Here is a 19,591-nt window from a genome sequence, read left to right as displayed (position 1 = left end):
TATGGAATTGTTAGGCTCAACCTTAACTGGCAGTCTAGAAAGCAGCTCTGAATCATATGAGGAGCAGATATAAAATACCTGCTATTTAATATGAAATTTAATTCAGAAAATGCATGAAGCAAAGAGATGGTTCCTTTTTCTTTTTTTTTTAGACAGAGTCTCACTCTGTCACCCAGGCTGGAGTACAGAGGTGTGATCTCGGCTCACTGCAACCCTTCCGGGTTCAAGCGATTCTCCTGCGTCAGCCTCCCAAGCAGTTGGGAGTACAGGGGCCTACCATCATGCCTGGCTAATTTTTTTTTTTTTGTAGTAGAGATAGGGTTTCGTCATGTTTGCCAGGCTGGTCTCAAACTCCTGGCCTGAAGCAATCTGCCTGCCTTGGCCTCCCAAAATGCTGGGATTACAGGCATGAACCACCACATCTGCCCTTTTCTTCTCCACCACACCCAGCCCTTTTCTTATCGCTGGTATAACACATACTATTAATATTTTGGTAAGTCTAATGTTTAGACACAATGGATCATAAATAGATGAAAGGCAGCAATATCTAATTTCATTGCCTAATTATAAGAGCTCAGGCTTGTTAATTTCATTTACTCTTCTTTTAACACAGAGAATCTCAACTCTGGAGCACATTTTACCACCTGGAGCCCTTTAAAAATTAACTTACCTTCGGACCTCATCCTAGAAAATAGAGAATATTTCCCAGTGGACTAGGGTATTAGTAGTTTTCAAAAAATGCTACTCAGCTGGGTATGGTGGCTCACACCTGTAAGCCCAGCACTTTGGGAAGCTGAGGCAGGAGGATTGCTTGAGCCTTTGAGACCAGAGTGGGCAATACGGTGAGACCTCACCTCTACAAACAATAAAAAAATTAGCTGGGCATAGTGCTGTGTGCCCGTGGTACCAGCTACTCAGCAGGCTGAGGTGGGAAGATTACTTGAGCCCAGTTAGTCTAGGCTGCAATGAGCCAGGTTTTGGCCACTGCACTCCAGCTTGGGTGATAGAGCGAGATGGTCTCAAAAGAAAAAACAAAAACAACAACAAAAAGCACTACTCAGCTAAGACTATAAAACTCTAAAGCACAGGAAACACAATGGAAAAAGATACATTGGACTTCTTAATAGAATAGACATGCCTGAGTTGGAAAACCTGATAGAGGTAATGTAGAAGGAAAGAAGCAGGGACAAACACTAGAAAATACAGATAGGAAAGACTAACATTCTCATAACAGATGTCCTGGACAAAGGAAAAAAGATAACGAGGAGAACACTGTTGAAGAAATAATGCAGCTAGAATCTCCTGAATAAAAAACACAAGAAACATCAGAATACTAGGGCTACTTCTGAGAGTATCAAGTAAGAGAGAAAGGCAAAAGCCAGTTAGCAACATTACAGTGAAATGCAGAATATGAAAGACAAAAGATTTTCAAGAGTACCTGGCACAAAGCAGATATGTAGCAAGTGTTTACAGAAAAACCAACAAAAGCATGAGATATCATCAAATCTTTCTTTTTTTTTTTTTTTTGAGACAGAGTCTCACTCTGTTGCCCAGGCTGGAGTGTAGTGGTGTAATCTTGGCTCACTGCAACTTCCACCTCCTGGAAGCAAGTGATTCTCCAGTCTCAGCCTCCCACGGGGCTGGGATTACAGGTGTGCACCATTATGTCTGGCTAATTTTTGTATTTTTAGTAGAAACGGGGTTTCGCTATGTTGGTCAGGCTGGTCTTGAACTCCTGGCCTCAAGTGATCCGTTCACCTTGGCCTCTCAAAGTGCTGGGATTTTAGGTGTGAGCCACAATGCCTGACCGATATAAAAAAAATCATCTGATCTTTATGAGGCAGTTTATTGTACCAGATCCAATTCTACTAGGTAAAAAAATAACACGATTAAATATTTAAGGTAAGAAATTAAAAAGAATATCTGAATATTAGTTAAATGTCCCATATGTCAAGACTACATACAGTTAAAATTGGTCCTCGTCAAATTAGGATCTTATGTCTCTTTGTTTCTGTTTAGGATACCATTTTCAGGAAGAGCTAAAAACTATTCTCAATGTAGGTTTCAATCAAGGCAGATCTTGGCCAGATGCAGTGGCTCACACCTGTAATCCCAGCACTTTGGGAGGCCGAGGCAGGCGGATCCCTTGAACTCAGGAGTTTGAGACCAGCCTGGGCAACATGGCAAAACTCTGTCTCCTCAAAAAAATACAAAAATTAGCCAGGTATGGTGGCATGTGCATGTAGTCCCAGCTCCTTGGGAGGCTGAGTTGGGAGGATGGCTTGACCCTGGGAGGTGGAGGTTGCAGTAAGCCGAGGTGTTGTCACTGCATTCCAGCCTGGGTAACAGAGCCAGACCTTGTCTCAAACAAACAAGCAAACAAAAAAAGGCTAGTTTATCCAGCATCTGAAGCACAACACATCCAATCTTCTTTTCAGTATGTCTTAGCAAAGCCTCAAGTGCTCTATTTGTGTCTATGTATGCCAGGAGCTGTGGAAATGAAGAGGATGTAACAGACATGTATCTAACTTCCAGCTGCTTTCAGTTTTCTAAGAAAAGTCAGCGAGTCAGGGACTTCTCATAAACACATTATCTGTTAAAGAAATGTCCTGTATCTTTTACCATCCTTGTAACAGTTAAGACAGAAACTCCTGGAAGTTTTTCAGTAATGGCTTACCTGGTCAATATCAGCATTTCTTGGAAGAAAATAAACAATATTATTAGTAATCTTCTTGGAAAGTCTGAAAATTTCAAAGGTGGACAGCAGTTAAGGAAAAATAACAAAAACAGCAGCTAATTTCTAATCAGAAAGAGATGTGTTTAACCCATTGTAACTCAAATGTATTTCAAAATTTAACTAAAAGGCAAAAACTTAATCCTCTAATGGAACCTAAGAGAATTAAATATAAAATTTTGTAATTCAGCAGCATATTGTCCCAATAGTTCAAAGACTAATAGTTACATCGATTTATTCAATTTTCCTAGTGGTAGGTACTGGGCACGACTCAGAAATATAGACCCTTTCTCTGTGATTTCCTAATTACTGAGAAAACAGAATAGAAAATAGGAAAGCACAATACCACTTCTTCCCAGTAAAGAATAAGGTAACCCTGGATATTATAGTCAACACTCTAAATTACATTTTAAAATTTTATTTATTTATTTATTTTTCAGACAGAGTCTGGCTCTGCTTATTTATTTATTTAAAGATAGGGTCTGGCTCTGCTGCCCAGGCTGGAGTGCAGTAGCACAATCTCAGTTCATGGCAACCTCTTTCCAGGTTCAAGTGATCCTTGTGCCTCTGCCTCCCAAGTAGCTGGGATTACAGGTGCCCACTACCACGCCCAGCTAATTCTTGCATTTTTAGCCGAGACTGGTTTCACCATGTTGGCCAGGCTGGTCTCAAACTCTTGACCTCAAGTGATTTGCCTGCCTTGGCCTCTCAAAGTGTTGGGATTACCGGCGTGAGCCACCATGCCCCACAGTATTACCTAAATTTAATAGCAATTTAGAAATATGTTTCCTGTTAAGAGTCAAACAGATGATTACTCTGGAGTGGCAGGTAGAGAAAGTGACAAACACTACTCTATGAAATAAGGGTTTGCTTTGATATCCTGGAAGAGTAACTGTAAAAATTTGAAGATACGCAACAAATTAGCCAGTGTCAATGTGAATTGAAGAATGTTATAGAATGGTTACTCACAAACTCCAGGGATAATTTCTGAGGAAATTCCCAATTTGTAGACAATAAGTCCAATATATGTGTTCTAGTCCTTGTTTTACAATGGTAAAACTGAATAGCTTGCAAGGGAAATATGACCTCATATTTCCCATTACTTTTGGAGATCAACCCCATCATTTTTATATACCTGCCTTTTATGTAAAATAAACTAGAATTTATCAAATGCTGTTAGCTAATATCACCTCTCTTCACTAATTTCTCCCTCTCTTTTTTGAGACAGAGTCTTGCTCTGTCGCTCAGGCTGGAGTGCAGTGGCGTGATCTCAGCTCACTGCAACCCCTGCCTCTCGGGTTAAAGTGATTCTCGTGTCTCGGCCTCCCAAATAGCTGGATTACAGGCATGTGCCACCATGCCCGGCTAATTTTTCTATTTTTAGTAGAGACGGGGTTTCACCATGTTGGCCAGGATGATCTCAAACTCCTGACCTCAGGTGATCCACCTACCTCAGCCTCCCAAAGTGCTGGGATTACAGATGTGAGCCACCATACCCGCACACCCCTACCCACCCCGCTACATTCCTTCTTTCTCTCACTCTCATGCTCCTTTCTCTCCACAATCACTGTTTCAGTAAACTCTTAGGACTTCCAAAGGATATCCATCAGGAGACATCATCGTCCTAATGTCAAAGATCTCTGCAGTGGCGTAGTCTGGCCCTCCCCAAGGTGGGCTGAGGAACACAACATCAGCCTTTAAACAAGGAGCCAGCAGCAAGAAATCTCCACAGATAAACTCTATCTTATCTGCTATCCCATAAACTTCTGCATTATTACGAGCAAGATCGATCTTAACAGGATCGATATCAACGGCAATCACTACAAATGAGAAAAGAAAAAAATGAGTTAATTGAGACTGATTATTACTTATATAGGATAGTTCATCTTTTGAATAGTCTGCCATCTTCTGTATCAGAATTCTTTTTAAAGAGGAGACATCTGGCCACATACACCAGAGATATAGACTTCAGTTTAAATTTTTTATTTGAATTAGAAAGAGTCACTTGTGTTGTACCAAGCAAAATGTGACTGAGGGACTTGGCTTTCTTGTCTCACTCAGACAGTTCTTCCTAAGCAAGCTGCAATACTTGCCACAAAAGATCTACTGAGGGCCAAATATGTGGCCACCATTGTGCTGAGAAGCAAACACTTGAAAAGGTCACTGACTGTATGTAGAATCTGTAACGCTAGGCTTTGGAAAAGACAAACTTCCTCAAAATGCAGCAATGCCCTAATGAACGCAAATTCGACAACTTCTAAAGAAAACCAAAATAAAACATATTTTTACAAACTTATGTAGCCAAGTGATGAAGAAGAAATGTAAAAACACCTGCCGATAATGTTTAATGAGACATTTTAGGCAGAGGAAAGACAGTATTATGTTTTCACCAAATGGACCTTCATTGACTTTATTCCAATTTCATAATTGAAATACAGACATAATTAAATTTTAGCCTGTCCCTGTTTTGCAGTAAACTACTCAGCACACTTGCATGTGCACTAGTGTGTTAATGGCAGTATTCTTTATTTGAAAGGGCTAAGTGGAACCGTGACGCATACAGCATGGTTGTCATGGAAATGCAGTTGTTTTCCAGAAAATGCTTGTTTCCAAATTTGTTAATATTTTTGAGACATAATGTGCTAAATCACTCGAATAATAAATGTAAGCACAATTATAATATAATGCAAAATCATATATTTACAATGCTGTTTTTCCTGTTCTAAATAAACTAACATTCACATTTGTAAGAGAAAAGATCCTTTTCAGCTCCTCAATCTGTTACATTTATAGTTCAGAGACAGATGGAAAGATATGCTGATGAGACCAAAAATTCAAAAGAAAAAGTGACTTTCAACATCAAAGTCTGTTCAGTTAATCCTATTTTCATCTGTATTTCTTTTGGAGGCAGACTTGTTTTTAGGCCTAATAAGAATGAACACATTCAATCTCATATAAAAGAAATGCTGGCTGGGTGCAGTGGCTCATTCCTGTAATCCCAGCACTTTGGGAGGCTAAGGCGGGTGGATTCCTTGAGCTTTGGAGTTTGAAACCCCATCTCTACCAAAAACACAAAAAATTAGCCAGGTGGGGTGGCATGTGTCAGTAGTCCCAGCTACTCGGGAGGTTTAGGTGGGAGAATCACTTGAGCCTGGGAGGAGGAGGTTGCAGTGAGCTTGAGATTTTGCGCCACGGCACTCCAGCCTGGGTGACAGAGTGAAACCCCTCCACTCCACAACTCCCCACTCCCCCCCCCCAAAAAAAGCTGACAAATGTTAAACCTCAGCCACACTAGCACATCTTGACTGCTTAATGGCCACATGTGGCTACTGGCTATTATACTGGACAGCATAGATATAGAACATTTAAGTCTTCACAAAAAGTTCCACCCTGCAGTACTGATGCTGAACTACTGGAACACATAAAAAGGGGAAAAATATCTAACAACAAACAGTAATATGCAAAACTTTACAGATTCCCTAACTGTTTAGTTATGCACAGACAGCAACTATCTGAATGGAAATAACTCTGGCACAAAAGGATAATCTCAACTATAGGCAATGCCACTTTTCGTATATATGTGCGTATACACGTAAATGCATAAATACACACATACATACAGTTCAAGCATAATTGGTTTTCAAATGTGTATGTAAGAACACATATACGTTATGATAGGGAATTCAAAACAGTTAAGTGTAACTGATATGTGTGTACTTATGTACACACAAACACACTAAATCAATTATACTTTAATTGTTTTGAATTTCCTGCCATAATGTAGTTAGCTCAACCACCCTAGGGGGATACTAGGAGGAGCACTGATAAATGACATTGATGGAGCACCTGGTTTGGGGGACAAGTTATGGGACCCCACTACCCTGAACATGCTGGAGGGTTCCTGAGTTTCCAGTCACACGTGCTGCAAAGGCAGAAGGTCATGATAGTACTGGGAAGGCCACAGGGTTTGCTATCTGCTTTTTTTTCCCCAGAGGTGGGCAATCTCCTAAGAGTGAGTGATTAAAAAACACTATGGGGCTGTGACGGGACCTGGTCTGTGAGAATATGGACAAAGTAGTCTCTCTTTAGCTTGGGACCCAAGCTAGACATTTTCCTTTATCAAATGTGCGCTAAACTACAGAAAGCCTTGGTAAAAGATCTGTATCACAGAAATACAAATCTATGGGTTCACACCTGTAATCCCAGCACTTTGGGAGGCTCAGGTGAGTATATCGCCTGAGGTCGGAGTTCGGGACCAGCCTGGCCAACATGGTGAAACCCCGTCTATACTAAGAATACAAAAATTAGCTGGGGGTGGTGGCAGGCGCCTGTAGTCCCAGCTACTTGGGAGGCTGAGGCAGAAGAATCGCTTGAACCCAGGAGGTGGAGGTTGCAGTGAGTTGAGATTGCGCCACTGCACTCCAGCCTGGGTGACAGAGTGAGACTCCATCTAAAAAAAAAAAAAAAAACACACAAATCTACATACAGACTGTTTGAGTAATAAATTTGATAATATTTTCAGATCTGTCTGCTACTTTATCAGGGGACAGGTATTTTAATCATCATGTTATGATACAAGGCCAAAATAAAGATACATTTTACAACTTTTGAGGAAAAAGCATTTTTTAGGCAATAAATATTGATTTTAGCCCATAGGAATGGCTTATCTGGCAAAGTCTGAGAACAACTTTGAGAGTAAATAGTGAATTCAAGGAAAATAATAAAATAACCACTATACTAGTAAATATGAAAATAGCTTGTCTCTAGGCTGTCAGGAGACCATGTAAAGGTAGCAAATATTCTATATGACTATAGGAGTAGTACAACAGGGGTCACAGTTCATCAGCACTGACCTTAGAAATCTATGTAATGGTAAAGCAGTTAAGATCATTTTCAGTGCAATTTGATTAAAGTCAGTTTCTCTGACTAGACCGAGCAGGGACTGAGTGTTTTTTCTACAGCTACTACATGCTTTCCAGAATCATATTGCACCTTCCTACTTAACATTAACAACTTCACATAAATTAATGAGATTCAAAAGAAATCTACTGAAATGAAACTATCATTGATATGCATAACATGAAGATATTTAAAAATATGCATCTTCAGAATAAAAACTAAATAAAAACTCTGCTTCTTGTCTGAGTGTTATGGCTCATGCCTGTAATCCCAGAACTTTTGGAGCCCAAGGGGAGGATTACTTAAGAGCCAGGGCCTCAAGACCAGCCTGAGGAATATAGCAAGATCCTGTCTCTACAAAAATTTTAAAAAAAATTAGCTGGGCATGATGGCATGTGCCTGTAATCCCAGCTACGTGGGAGGCTAAGTTGGGAGGATCACTTGAGCCTGGGGACGTCAAGGCTGCAGTGAGTCCTGATCATGCCACTACACTTTAGCCTGGGCGATACAGTGACCCTGTCTCAAAAACAAAACAAAGAAACAAACAAACAAAACCCTGCTTTATGACCCAGCTATATGAGTTAGGGTGGAATGTTCAACTTCTTCAACCCATTTTTTCCCTGGGGAAAAGCGCATTACCTACTTGACACAGTTACTGGCAGTTACAAAGTGATAGAGGTTTTCTTTCTTGTGATCCCAAAGTCGAGCAACAAATACTATATGAGGGTAAGGTAATATTTAAATGATTTTTAATCTTTGAAATTTAAAGCTTTTTGAAAAGTATCAGAGGTCATCTAAATTCAATGTCTCCTTTAAATTAAGGTTAAATGATGTCCAAAGTCATAAAGATGGTGAGTAGCAAAGCTGGGACTTCCTGTCCACTGTTCAGTACTCTGCCATTTTAGTGCTTTTGGTTTTATAAAATATTATCTTGGCTTCAAGTTAGTAGGTGTGTCAGTATAATGCTGGGCAAGTTATTTTATCTCTTTGTCTCAGTTTGTCTGGGAAACACAGATAGTAAGACATAATTCACAAGATTGTTGACTAAATAAAATAATACATATAGTTGGCCCTTAACATTGAAGTTACGAGCCTTGACCCCTTGTGCAGTCAAAAATCTATGCATAATTTTGACTCCCCAAACTTAACTTTTAATAGTCTACTGTTGACCTGAAGTCTCACCAATAATGTAAACAGTTGATTAACATATATTTTGTACATTGTATTATACATTGTATTCCTAATATAAAGGAACCTAGAGTCTCACTGTCGCCCAGGCTGGAGTGCAGTGGCGCCATCTTGGCTCACTGCAACCTCCACCTCCCAGGTTCAAGCGATTCTCCTGCCTCAGCCTCCTGAGTAGCTGGAACTACCGCTAACTTTTATAATTTTAGTAGAGACGACATTTCATCATATTGGTAGGGCTGGTCTTGAATTCCTGACCTGAGGTGATCCACCTGCCTCCACCTCCCAAAGTGTTGGGATTACAGGTGTGAGCCACCAAGACTGTCTTATAATTTTTTTTAAGAGCCTGGGTCTTACTCTATTGCCGAAGCTGGAGTGCAGTGGTGCAATCACAGCTCACTGCAGCCTGGAATTTTTGGGCTCGGGTCATCCTCCCATCAAAGCCTCCTGAGTAGCTGGGATTATAGGCACACAGCACCATGCCTGGCTAATTTTCAAATTTTTTCTTTTTTATAAGACAGAGTCTCCCTCTGTCACCCAAGCTGGAGTGCAATGGCGTGATCTCGGCTCACTGCACCCTCTGCCTCCAGGGTTCAAACGAGTCCCCAGCCTCAGTCTCCTGTAGCTGGCACTACAGGTGCGTGCCACCATGCCCAGCTAATTTTTGTATTTTTAGTAGAGACGAGGTTTCACCATGTTGGCCAGGCTGGTCTGGAACTCCTGACTTCAGGTTATCCGCCCATCTCGGCCTCCCAAAGTGCTGGGATTACAGGCGTAAGGCACTGTGCCTGGTCAATCTTTAAAATTTTTTCTAGAGACCAAGTTGGTTTCAAACTCCTGGCCTCAAGTGATCCTCCTGCCTCCTAAATTGCTAGAATTACAGGCATGAATCACCATGCCCAGGCAAATTTTAACTTTTTATAACAGATTTGTGCACATTTTTTTTTGAAACAGAGTTTGGCTATTGTAGCCCAGGTTGGCGTGCAATGGTGAGATCTTGGCTCACTGCAACCTGCGCCTCCCGGGTTCAAGCGATTCTCCTGCCTCAGCCTCCCAAGTAGCTGGGATTACAGGCATGTGCCACCATGCCCGCCTAATTTTGTATTTTAGTAGAGATGGGGATTCTTCATGCTGGTCAGGCTGGTCTCTAACTCCTGACCTCAGGCGATCCGCCCGCCTCGGCATCCCAAAGTGTTGGGATTACAGGTGTGAATCACCATGCCTGACCGAGATTTGTGCATATTTTATGGTAGCATATGATAAAACAGACTAGTATCTATGTATGTTTTATGCAATTATGACATTCCTAACTTTTAAATTATTTTAATATATCTAGGCTACAGGGGGTTTATCTGCAAGTGTTTTTTTTTTTAAATTGTCACTAATCTCCAGAACATTTTCCAATATATTTACTAAAAAAAATCTGGGTGTAAGTGGACTCACGCAGTTCAAACGTGTATTGTCCAAGGGTCAACTGTATGAAGCATTTACATCAGTATGCAATATAAAGCGTATGCCTAATATATGCTATTATTTCAAATCATTTCATATTCAATTATTAATTATATATTAAATCTCAATAAGATAGGCTGTAGCAAAATGAAACATTTACTGAATAAACTGGACATCAAATAGTTCTCTTCCATTGATGGCTAATTACCTCTCATTCCTGTTAAGGCAAATTGAATGGTATTTCCTCCAACCCCACAGAAGGCATCTACTACCACGTCACACTTGAAGGACTGACTGACACGGCCAGCAATGTGTTCAGCAATCTTCTCAGGTGTAACTGAAAACCAGCCCTCTGCAATGAAAGAATATTTGTGTTAACATATTCAATTTCAAAAAGCCAAGGCAAGTATAAAGGTAGCAAACATTACTATATCTTACATACTTTTTTTTTTTTTTTGGAGACAGAGTCTCCCTCTGTTGCCAGGCTGGAGTGCAATGGTGCAAACTCAGCTCACTGCAACCTCCGCCTCCCGGGTTCAAGTGATTCTCCTGCTTCAACGTCCTGAGTAGCTGGGACTACAGGCATGTGCCACCATGCCCAGCTAACTCTTGTATTTTTAGTAGGGACAGGGTTTCACCATGTTGGCCAGGATGGTCTTGATCTCTTGACCTCATGATCCACCACCTCGGTCTCCCAAAGTGCTGGGACTACAGGCGTGAACCACCAAGCCCGGCCGGGTCTTAACATACTTTTAAAAAGCTTAGTTTCACTTTTAATAAAACTATAAATTACCTAGTTTTAAAGCAAAAAATTTCAAAGCTTCTTACAAAAAGCAGTACCATTCCCAATTTCCACAGAAACGATGACCTCAATTGTTAACCTAATTCTCTTGTAATACTGTATACCTCCATCTTTCTAATAACTGAATTACAACTTTGATGTTTCTATTTGACTTCAACTACTGACTCCAGGCTGGTCTTGACCCCTGGCCTCAAGTGACCTGCCTACCTCAGCCTCCCAAAGTGCTGGGATTATAGGTGTGAGCCACCACGCTTGACCAAAACTGCATGTTTTTAAAGGGTTAGAAAAATCAAGGAGCTGACAGCAAAAGGCCACAGGGCTGCAAAAGTCCAGGAGGAATAGCAGAGCCCTCATCATTTTCAGAAATGAGGTCCTGTGTCCACTCTAGAGGGAAGAGAATAATGACCTCATTCTTTCCTAGCAGAACAAATTTACATTTTTGAGAAAGATATTTCTCTGAACAAAATGATGTGCTGGGCTGGGCATGGTGGCTCATGCCTGTAATCCCAGCACTCTGAGAGGCTGAGGCAGGTGGATCACTTCAGCCCAAGAGTTTGAGACCAGACTGGAAAACATAGCAAAACCCTGTCTCTACAAAAAATTAGCCAAGCATGGTAGTGCTTGCTTATAATCCAAGCTACTCAGGAGGCTGAGGCATGAGGATTGCTTTTAGCCTAGAGGTGGAGGTTTTAGTCAGCAGAGATTGTGCTACTGCACTCCAGCCTGGGTGACAGAGTGAGACCCTGTCTCAAAAAAAAAAAAAAAAAAGAAGAAAAGAAAAATAAATAAAAAAAAATGATGTGTATTCATTATCCTGTTGCCTCCCCTGACCAAAACTTTAAATGGCTCTTCAATACTGGAAAAGAATTGCAAGCGTTCTCCAGTCTTATTTCACCTTACAAATTCCTATGTACTTTTTCCAATATACAACATTTTGCAAATTATTTTAAAAGGGTCAGAGAACCCCTGAAATTCCATCATAGATCAAGAACTTCTGATTTTGTTAGTTAATAGAAACCAGTATTTAGGTAACCCCAACATGAAAATGAGCATCAGTCTGCAAGACTGAATAAGTAATTTGTTGCAGATCACAGCAGGAAAGTGGGAGAAAATTCAAAATTTGCAAAGTTAATTTGTTAAATTTTATCTTTCTGAACTAGATATTTCATCATCAGATTTTCTGCTTAATAACTTATCAATTGCTTTTGCTATCTATCCTAAGGTGCTACAAATACAGATTAAACCCAAATCTGAAGTTTTAAAAGTATACACACACAAATATATATATATAATATATGTATATATACACACACACACCCCCAAATTGAAGGACATTCTATAAAGTAAGTGGCCATTTATGTTTTGAGAAATGTCAGTCATGAAAGACAAAAAAGGCTAAGGTTTCAGATTAAAGGAAACTAACGGAAAAATAACATGAAAAATAAATGTAATACATGATCCTATACTGGAAGGAAAAAATACGCAACAAAGGACAAGATTAGGACAACTGATGAAACTGGAGTATAAACTGTAGATTATAATATTAGAACAATGTCAAATTGATAATTTACTCTCTTTTAAACAAAAATATACTTGTTCTTAGGAAATACATGCTAAAGTATTAAGGAGTATGGGTATGATGTGTTTAAGTGGATCAGGAAAAGATACACACACATACATATGGAGAAAGAATGAGAAAGTAAATGGGGCAAAATGTTGAAAACAGCTGAACCTGGGTAAAGCGAATATGAACATTCCCTGTATTATTCTTACAACTTTGTAAGTTTGAAATGGTTTCAAAGTAAAGCTAAAAAATACATATATACTTTACCTCTGTCCAACTTAATCCCATCATCAAAACGGGAGAAGAGCCTGTACCTCTGGGCCCAGTATTTTGCCAGCTCAGGAACAGCAGCTATTTCAGGAGGCAGACCATTCACCTTTTTGTTCTTCTTCTTGTTCTTCTTCTTTTTCACTTCAGCTAAAATAAAAGGTAAAGAATATAGATGCTCACTAAGAAAAAATGAATATCACAAGTGAATTTATCTAAAAATGAAGCCACATCAAATAATTACAAGCAGAACATGTATATAATGACACGCCCAGAGAAACAGGAGAGCCTGATGGAAACGCCACTGACTTCAATCACAGCCAGCATTTTGCTACTTATTGGCTTTGTAAGTTTGGAAAAGTAACCCAGGCTCTTTAAGCTCCAATTATTATTTCCTATAAAAGGAATGAATGGGCCAAGCACGGTGGCTCACGGCTGTAATCCCAGCACTTTGGGAGATCGAGGTGGGCAGATCACCTGAGGTCAGGAGTTTGAGACCAGTCTGACCAACATGGAGAAACCCTGTCTCCACTAAAACAAATACAAAAATTAGCCAGGTATGGTGGTGGGCACCTATAATCCCAGCTATTTGGGAGGCCGAGGCAGGAGAATTGCTTGAACCTGGGAGGTGGAGGTTGCAGTGAGCCGAGATTGCACCACTGTACTCCAGCCTAGTTGACAGAGCAAGACTTTGTCAAAAACAAACAGACAGACAAAGGAATGAATGAATGAATGAGTTAGTGAGGGGTATTTTACTAACTTAATTCACAGGCAGTAATGGGAAATATGTAGAAATATTGCTATAGACATAAAAGTTATTACTTCTGTTAGTCAAGACACTGCTTTATATGGTGAATTATAGAAATCTAAACATTTCCTTTCACAAAATCTATAAAGGACTAGATTAGGCTCTGGCTCTCAGTCACATCAATCCTAGTAGTCACGTGGTATCTGAGAAAATGAAACAAGGGTCACTAGCTCCATTCCACAGAAAAAGATCTCATTCATTTGGAGACTGATTTTTTTCCTTATATTAGAAAATAATTAGAAGCAACAACACAGAAATATGAGACTTTTGTCACAGTTAAGTATAAAAACAACAGATGATGGCCAACAAAGAATAAGACTTCATTACACACTCAAATGGTCCTCAAGTATAGGGCTATGTCCTAATATGTTCATCTGATCGATGCAAATAGCAAAATGTCATGATTCAGTAGGGTCAGATCTCCTCATCCCCCCAAAAGTGTCAACAATAGCAAAGTATGATGAATATTTCTCAACATGGGGTATAATGACATTGTGGGTGGAATAATTCTTTGTTGTGCAAGACCATCTTGCACATGACCTGACATTAAGTAACTGAGTAGTAAATGCCAGAATTCCTAATGCCATTCTAACAACCAGCATCTTCCAAATCCACCTGTGAAGGTGGTACTACTCCAGGTAAGAACAATCAGCATCATGAGAACTGGTGTTATGGAAGTGGGTAGTACAGGAAAATGGGACTTAGCAATTGGAGAAGTTGGTAATGAGTCCTAGCTATGCCACTTACTTGGACTAATTTTTAGATTTCTCTCAGGTTTACTGTTTTTATTCACAGAATGGAAAATAGTTCCGCCTACTTCCTTGGGCTACCTTACAGATTAAATGAGAATAAGGTACGTAAAAGCATTTCAGAAACCTACGAATGTCATATGAAAATCAGTTATTATAACATTGACAATAAAAGAAATGTAGGCGGTGCGTTTAGGCGCTCGAGCGTCCGACTGAACGGTTGGGCCTCGCTGGCCGTCGCTATGTCGCGACAGAGCACCCTATACAGCTTCTTCCCCAAGTCTCCGGCGCTAAGTGATGCCAACAAGGCCTCGGCCAGGGCCTCACGCGAAGGCGGCCGCGCCGCCGCTGCCACCCGGGCCTCTCCTTCTCCAGGCGAGGATGCGGCCTGGAGCGAGGCTGGGCCTGGGCCCAGGCCCCTGGCGCGCTCCGCGTCACCGCCCAAGGCGAAGAACCTCAACGGAGGTCTGCGGAGATCCGCAGCGACTGCGGCCCCCACCAGTTGTGACTTCTCACCAGGAGATTTGGTTTGGGCCAAGATGGAGGGTTACCCCTGGTGGCCTTGTCTGGTTTACAACCACCCCTTTGAAGGAACATTCATCCGCGAGAAAGGGAAATCAGTCCGTGTTCATGTACAGTTTTTTGATGACAGCCCAACAAGGGGCTGGGTTAGCAAAAGGCTCTTAAAGCCATATACAGGTTCAAAATCAAAGGAAGCCCAGAAGGGAGGCCATTTTTACAGTTCTCCTGAATGTTGACTGGATAAACAATGAAATGAAGGCAGAAATAAAGATGTTCTTTGAAACCAACGAGAACGAAGACACCACATACCAGAATCTCTGGGACACATTTAAAGCAGTCTCTAGAGGAAAATATATAGCAATAAGTGCCCACATGAGAAGAAAGGAGAGATCTAAAATTGACACCCTATCGTCAAAATTGAAAGAGCTAGAGGAGCAAGATCAAAAAAACTCAAAACCTAGCAGAAGACAAGAAATAACTAAGATCAAAGCAGAATTGAAGGAGATAGAGACACGAAAAACCCTTCAAAAAATCAATAAATCCAGGAGCTGGTTTTTTGAAAAGATCAACAAAATAGACAGACCACTAGCCAGACTAATAAAAAAGAAAAGAGAGAATAATCAAATAGATGCAATAAAAAATGACAAAGGGGATATCACCACAGATTCCACAGAAATTCAAACCATCATCAGAGATTATTACAAACAACTCTATGCACATAAATTAGAAAACCTGGAGGAAATGGATAAATTCCTGGACAGCTGCCTCCTGCCAAGCCTAAACCAGGAAGAAGTCGAAACCCTGAATAGACCAATAACAAGGTCTGAAGTCGAGGCAGCAATTAAGAGCCTACCACCCAAAAAAAGCCCAGGTCCAGATGGGTTCACAGCCGAATTCTACCAGACATACAAAGAGGAACTGATACCATTCATACTGAAACTATTCCAAATAATCCAAAAAGAGGGAATCCTTCCCAAATCATTTTATGAGACCAACATCATCCTAATACCAAAACCTGGCAGAGACTCAACAAGAAAAGAAAACTACAGGCCAATATCCATGATGAACATAGATGCAAAAATCTTCAATAAAATAATGGCAAGCCGATTACAACAGCACATCAAAAAGCTTATCCACCATGATCAAGTAGGATTCATCCCGGGGATGCAAGGCTGGTTCAATATACGCAAGTCTATAAATGTAATTCACCACATAAACAGAACCAAAGACAAAAACCACATGATTATCTCAATTGATGCAGAGAAGGCCTTCGACAAAATTCAACAGCCCTTTATGCTAAAAACCCTCAATAAACTAGGTATCGATGGAACGTATCTCAAAATAATAAAAGCTATTTACGACAAACCGACAGCCAATATCATACTGAACGGGCAAAAACTGGAAGCATTCCCTTTGAAATCTGGCACTAGACAAGGATGCCCTCTCTCACCACTCCTATTCAATATAGTACTGGAAGTTCTAGCCAGAGCAATCAGGCAAGAAAAAGAAATAAAGGGTATTCAATTAGGAAAGGAGGAAGTCAAATTGTCTCTATTTGCAGACGACATGATTGTATATCTAGAAGACCCCCTCATCTCAGCCCAAAAGCTCCTGAAACTGATAAGCAACTTCAGCAAAGTCTCAGGATACAAAATCAATGTGCAAAAATCACAAGCGTTCCTATACACCAATAACAGACTTAAAGAGAGCCAAATCAAGAACGAACTGCCATTCACAATTGCTACAAAGAGAATAAAATACCTAGGAATACAACTAACAAGGAATGTAAAGGACCTCTTCAAGGAGAACTACAAATCACTGCTCAACGAAATAAGAGAGGACACAAACAGATGGAGAAACATTCCATGTTCATGGTTAGGAAGAATTAATATCGTGAAAATGGCCATACTGCCCAAAGTAATTTACAGATTCAACGCTATCCCCATCAAGCTACCAATGACCTTCTTCACAGAACTGGAAAAAACCACCTTAAACTTCATATGGAACCAAAAGAGAGCCCGCATAGCCAAGTCAATTCTAAGCAAAAAGAACAAAGCAGGAGGCATCACACTACCAGACATCAAACTCTACTACAAGGCTACAGTAATCAAAACAGCATGGTACTGGTACCAAAACAGAGATATAGACCAATGGAACAGAACAGAGGCGTCGGAGGCAACACAACATATCTACAACCACCTGATCTTTGACAAACCTGATAAAAACAAGCAATGGGGAAAGGATTCCCTGTTCAATAAGTGGTGTTGGGAAAACTGGCTAGCCATATGCAGAAAGCAGAAACTGGACCCCTTCCTGACACCTTACACTAAAATTGACTCCAGATGGATTAAAGACTTAAACATAAGACCTAACACCATAAAAACACTAGAAGGAAACCTAGGCAAAACCATTCAGGACATAGGCGTAGGCAAGGACTTCATGACCAAAACACCAAAAGCATTGGCAACAAAAGCCAAAATAGACAAATGGGACCTAATCAAACTCCACAGCTTCTGCACAGCAAAAGAAACAGTCAATAGAGTGAATCGGCAACCAACAGAATGGGAAAAAATTTTTGCAGCCTACCCATCTGACAAAGGGCTGATATCCAGAATTTACAACGAGCTAAAAAAGATTTACAAGAAAAAAACAAACAAGCCCATTCAAAAGTGGGCGAAGGACATGAACAGATACTTTACAAAAGAAGACATACATGAGGCCAACAAGCATATGAAAAAATGCTCATCATCACTGGCCATTAGAGAAATGCAAATCAAAACTACATTGAGATACCACCTCACACCAGTTAGAATGGCAATCATTAAAAAATCTGGAGACAACAGATGCTGGAGAGGATGTGGAGAAATAGGAACACTTTTACACTGTTGGTGGGAGTGTAAATTAGTTCAACCATTGTGGAAAACAGTGTGGCGATTCCTCAAGGACCTAGAAATAGAAATTCCATTTGACCCAGCAATCCCATTACTGGGCATATATCCAAAGGATTATAAATCGTTCTACTATAAGGACACATGCACACGAATGTTCATAGCAGCACAGTTTACAATAGCAAAGACCTGGAACCAACCCAAATGCCCATCGATGATAGACTGGACAGGAAAAATGTGGCACATATACACCATGGAATATTATGCAGCCATTAAAAACGAGGAGTTCGCGTCCTTTGTAGGGACATGGATGAACCTGGAAACCATCATTCTCAGCAAACTGACACAAGAACACAAAATCAAACACCACATGTTCTCACTCATAGGCGGGTGTTGAACAAGGAGATCACATGGACACAGGGAGAGGAGCACTATACATGGGGGTCTGTTGTGGGGGAGTGGGGGGGACAGCGGAGGGGTGGGGAATTGGGGAGGGATAGCATGGGGAGAAATGCCAGATATGGGTGAAGGGGAGGAAGGCAGCAAATCACACTGCCACGTATGCACCTAAGCATCAACCTTGCATGTTTTTCACATGTACCCCAAAACCTAAAATGCAATAAAAAAAAAAAAAAAAAAAAAAAAAAAAAAAAAAAAAAAAAAAAAAAAAAAGAAATGTAAATTACCACAGGTATGCTATTTGATAAAAAGATCATAGGTAGAAATGCACCCACACTTGCGCTAAGAAAAAAAAAAAATCAAGACTAAACTATTTTCCTCAGTAACAAATTAAGAAAAATGATGAAGGGTCACAATAAGTATAATTGTTTCATAATACCATTATTATTAAACTATATAATAACTTTTGCTATAAAAATTCTAACAATACAAAAGTACATAATTAAAAATGTTACTCAGTTTATTCATTAGAGCCAACTGCTGTGAATACTTTTTATATTAATGTACTACAAAAAACACATGACCATCATTCACCACACACACACAAATAAAAAAAATAAAAAACAAAAACAAAAACAAAAACAAAAAACCACTTCTGTAATCCCAGCACTCTGGGAGTAGCTCACTCCTGTAATCCCAGCACTTTGGGAGGATGAGGTGGGAGGATTGCTTGAACCTTTGGCAACCAACCTGGGCAATATAGTAAGACCCTGTCTCTACAAAAAAAATTAAAAAAATTAGGCAAGCATGGCGGTGTGCGCTTGTAGTCCCAGCTACTCAAGCTGAGGTGAGAGGACTGCTTGAGCCCTAGGGGTCGAGGTTGTAGTGGGCTGTGATCGCAACACTGCACTACAGCCTGGGTGACAGAATGAGACCCTGTCTCATATTAAAAAAAAAAAAAAAAAGAAGTAACCCAAAGCTACACCACATTTCAAGAGGGCAAAGGATGGTCACCTTTTAGCCCATGAACAGAGTAGCAGCAGAGGCCAAGATGAATTGCAGACAGTGGTCCACAGGCACAATACTCCCACAGTCTTTCCCTTTCAACTTGATCGTGTTTGCTCAGCCAAGAGTGAAGAGTGCTGTGAGTGCTAAGTCACGGCCAGTTAGAACATGTACACTTAATATACCTTCTCTCCACTTAAAATAAATAGCAGTGACTCTTAGGAACAGAAGATTCACAAGTGAAAACTAAGGAAAAACATATTAACAAAAAATCTATTATTTATCTAAATCCATTAGCAAGTTGAAGCATATTTCAC

The 19,591-nt window shown here is 40.3% G+C and overlaps 2 protein-coding genes across 6 annotated transcripts in view; one reads left to right on the top strand and one right to left on the bottom strand.

The window, feature by feature from the left end:
• Nucleotides 1–19,591, bottom strand: part of TGS1 (trimethylguanosine synthase 1) — a 56,410-nt gene that overhangs the window by 10,001 nt on the left and 26,818 nt on the right. For 3 of the 5 annotated variants that reach the window (XM_064384201.1, XM_064384202.1, XM_064384203.1), the window contains 4 exons: nucleotides 12,904–13,053; nucleotides 10,479–10,622; nucleotides 4,338–4,554; nucleotides 2,678–2,756 (listed from right to left, as the gene is read on the bottom strand). In XM_064384201.1, the coding sequence (XP_064240271.1) occupies nucleotides 2,678–2,756; nucleotides 4,338–4,554; nucleotides 10,479–10,622; nucleotides 12,904–13,053 (590 nt within the window). The remainder of the gene's footprint in view (nucleotides 1–2,677; nucleotides 2,757–4,337; nucleotides 4,555–10,478; nucleotides 10,623–12,903; nucleotides 13,054–19,591) is intronic. The other 2 variants (XM_064384205.1, XM_064384204.1) reach the window with 1 other exon arrangement.
• On the top strand, nucleotides 14,703–15,218 carry LOC135278091 (DNA mismatch repair protein Msh6-like). Its single transcript, XM_064384783.1, has one exon. It carries the CDS (start codon nucleotides 14,703–14,705, stop codon nucleotides 15,216–15,218), a length of 516 nt encoding a protein of 171 aa, XP_064240853.1.

This window comes from Aotus nancymaae, unplaced genomic scaffold (genome assembly GCF_030222135.1).
Source record: "Aotus nancymaae isolate 86718 unplaced genomic scaffold, 86718_ANA_hifiasm-v0.15.2.pri h1tg000036l, whole genome shotgun sequence".
In the NCBI taxonomy this organism is placed as follows: Eukaryota; Metazoa; Chordata; class Mammalia; order Primates; family Aotidae; genus Aotus; species Aotus nancymaae.
Note: the sequence above shows the minus strand (reverse complement) of the source record. Positions and strands in the feature narration are given on the sequence as shown.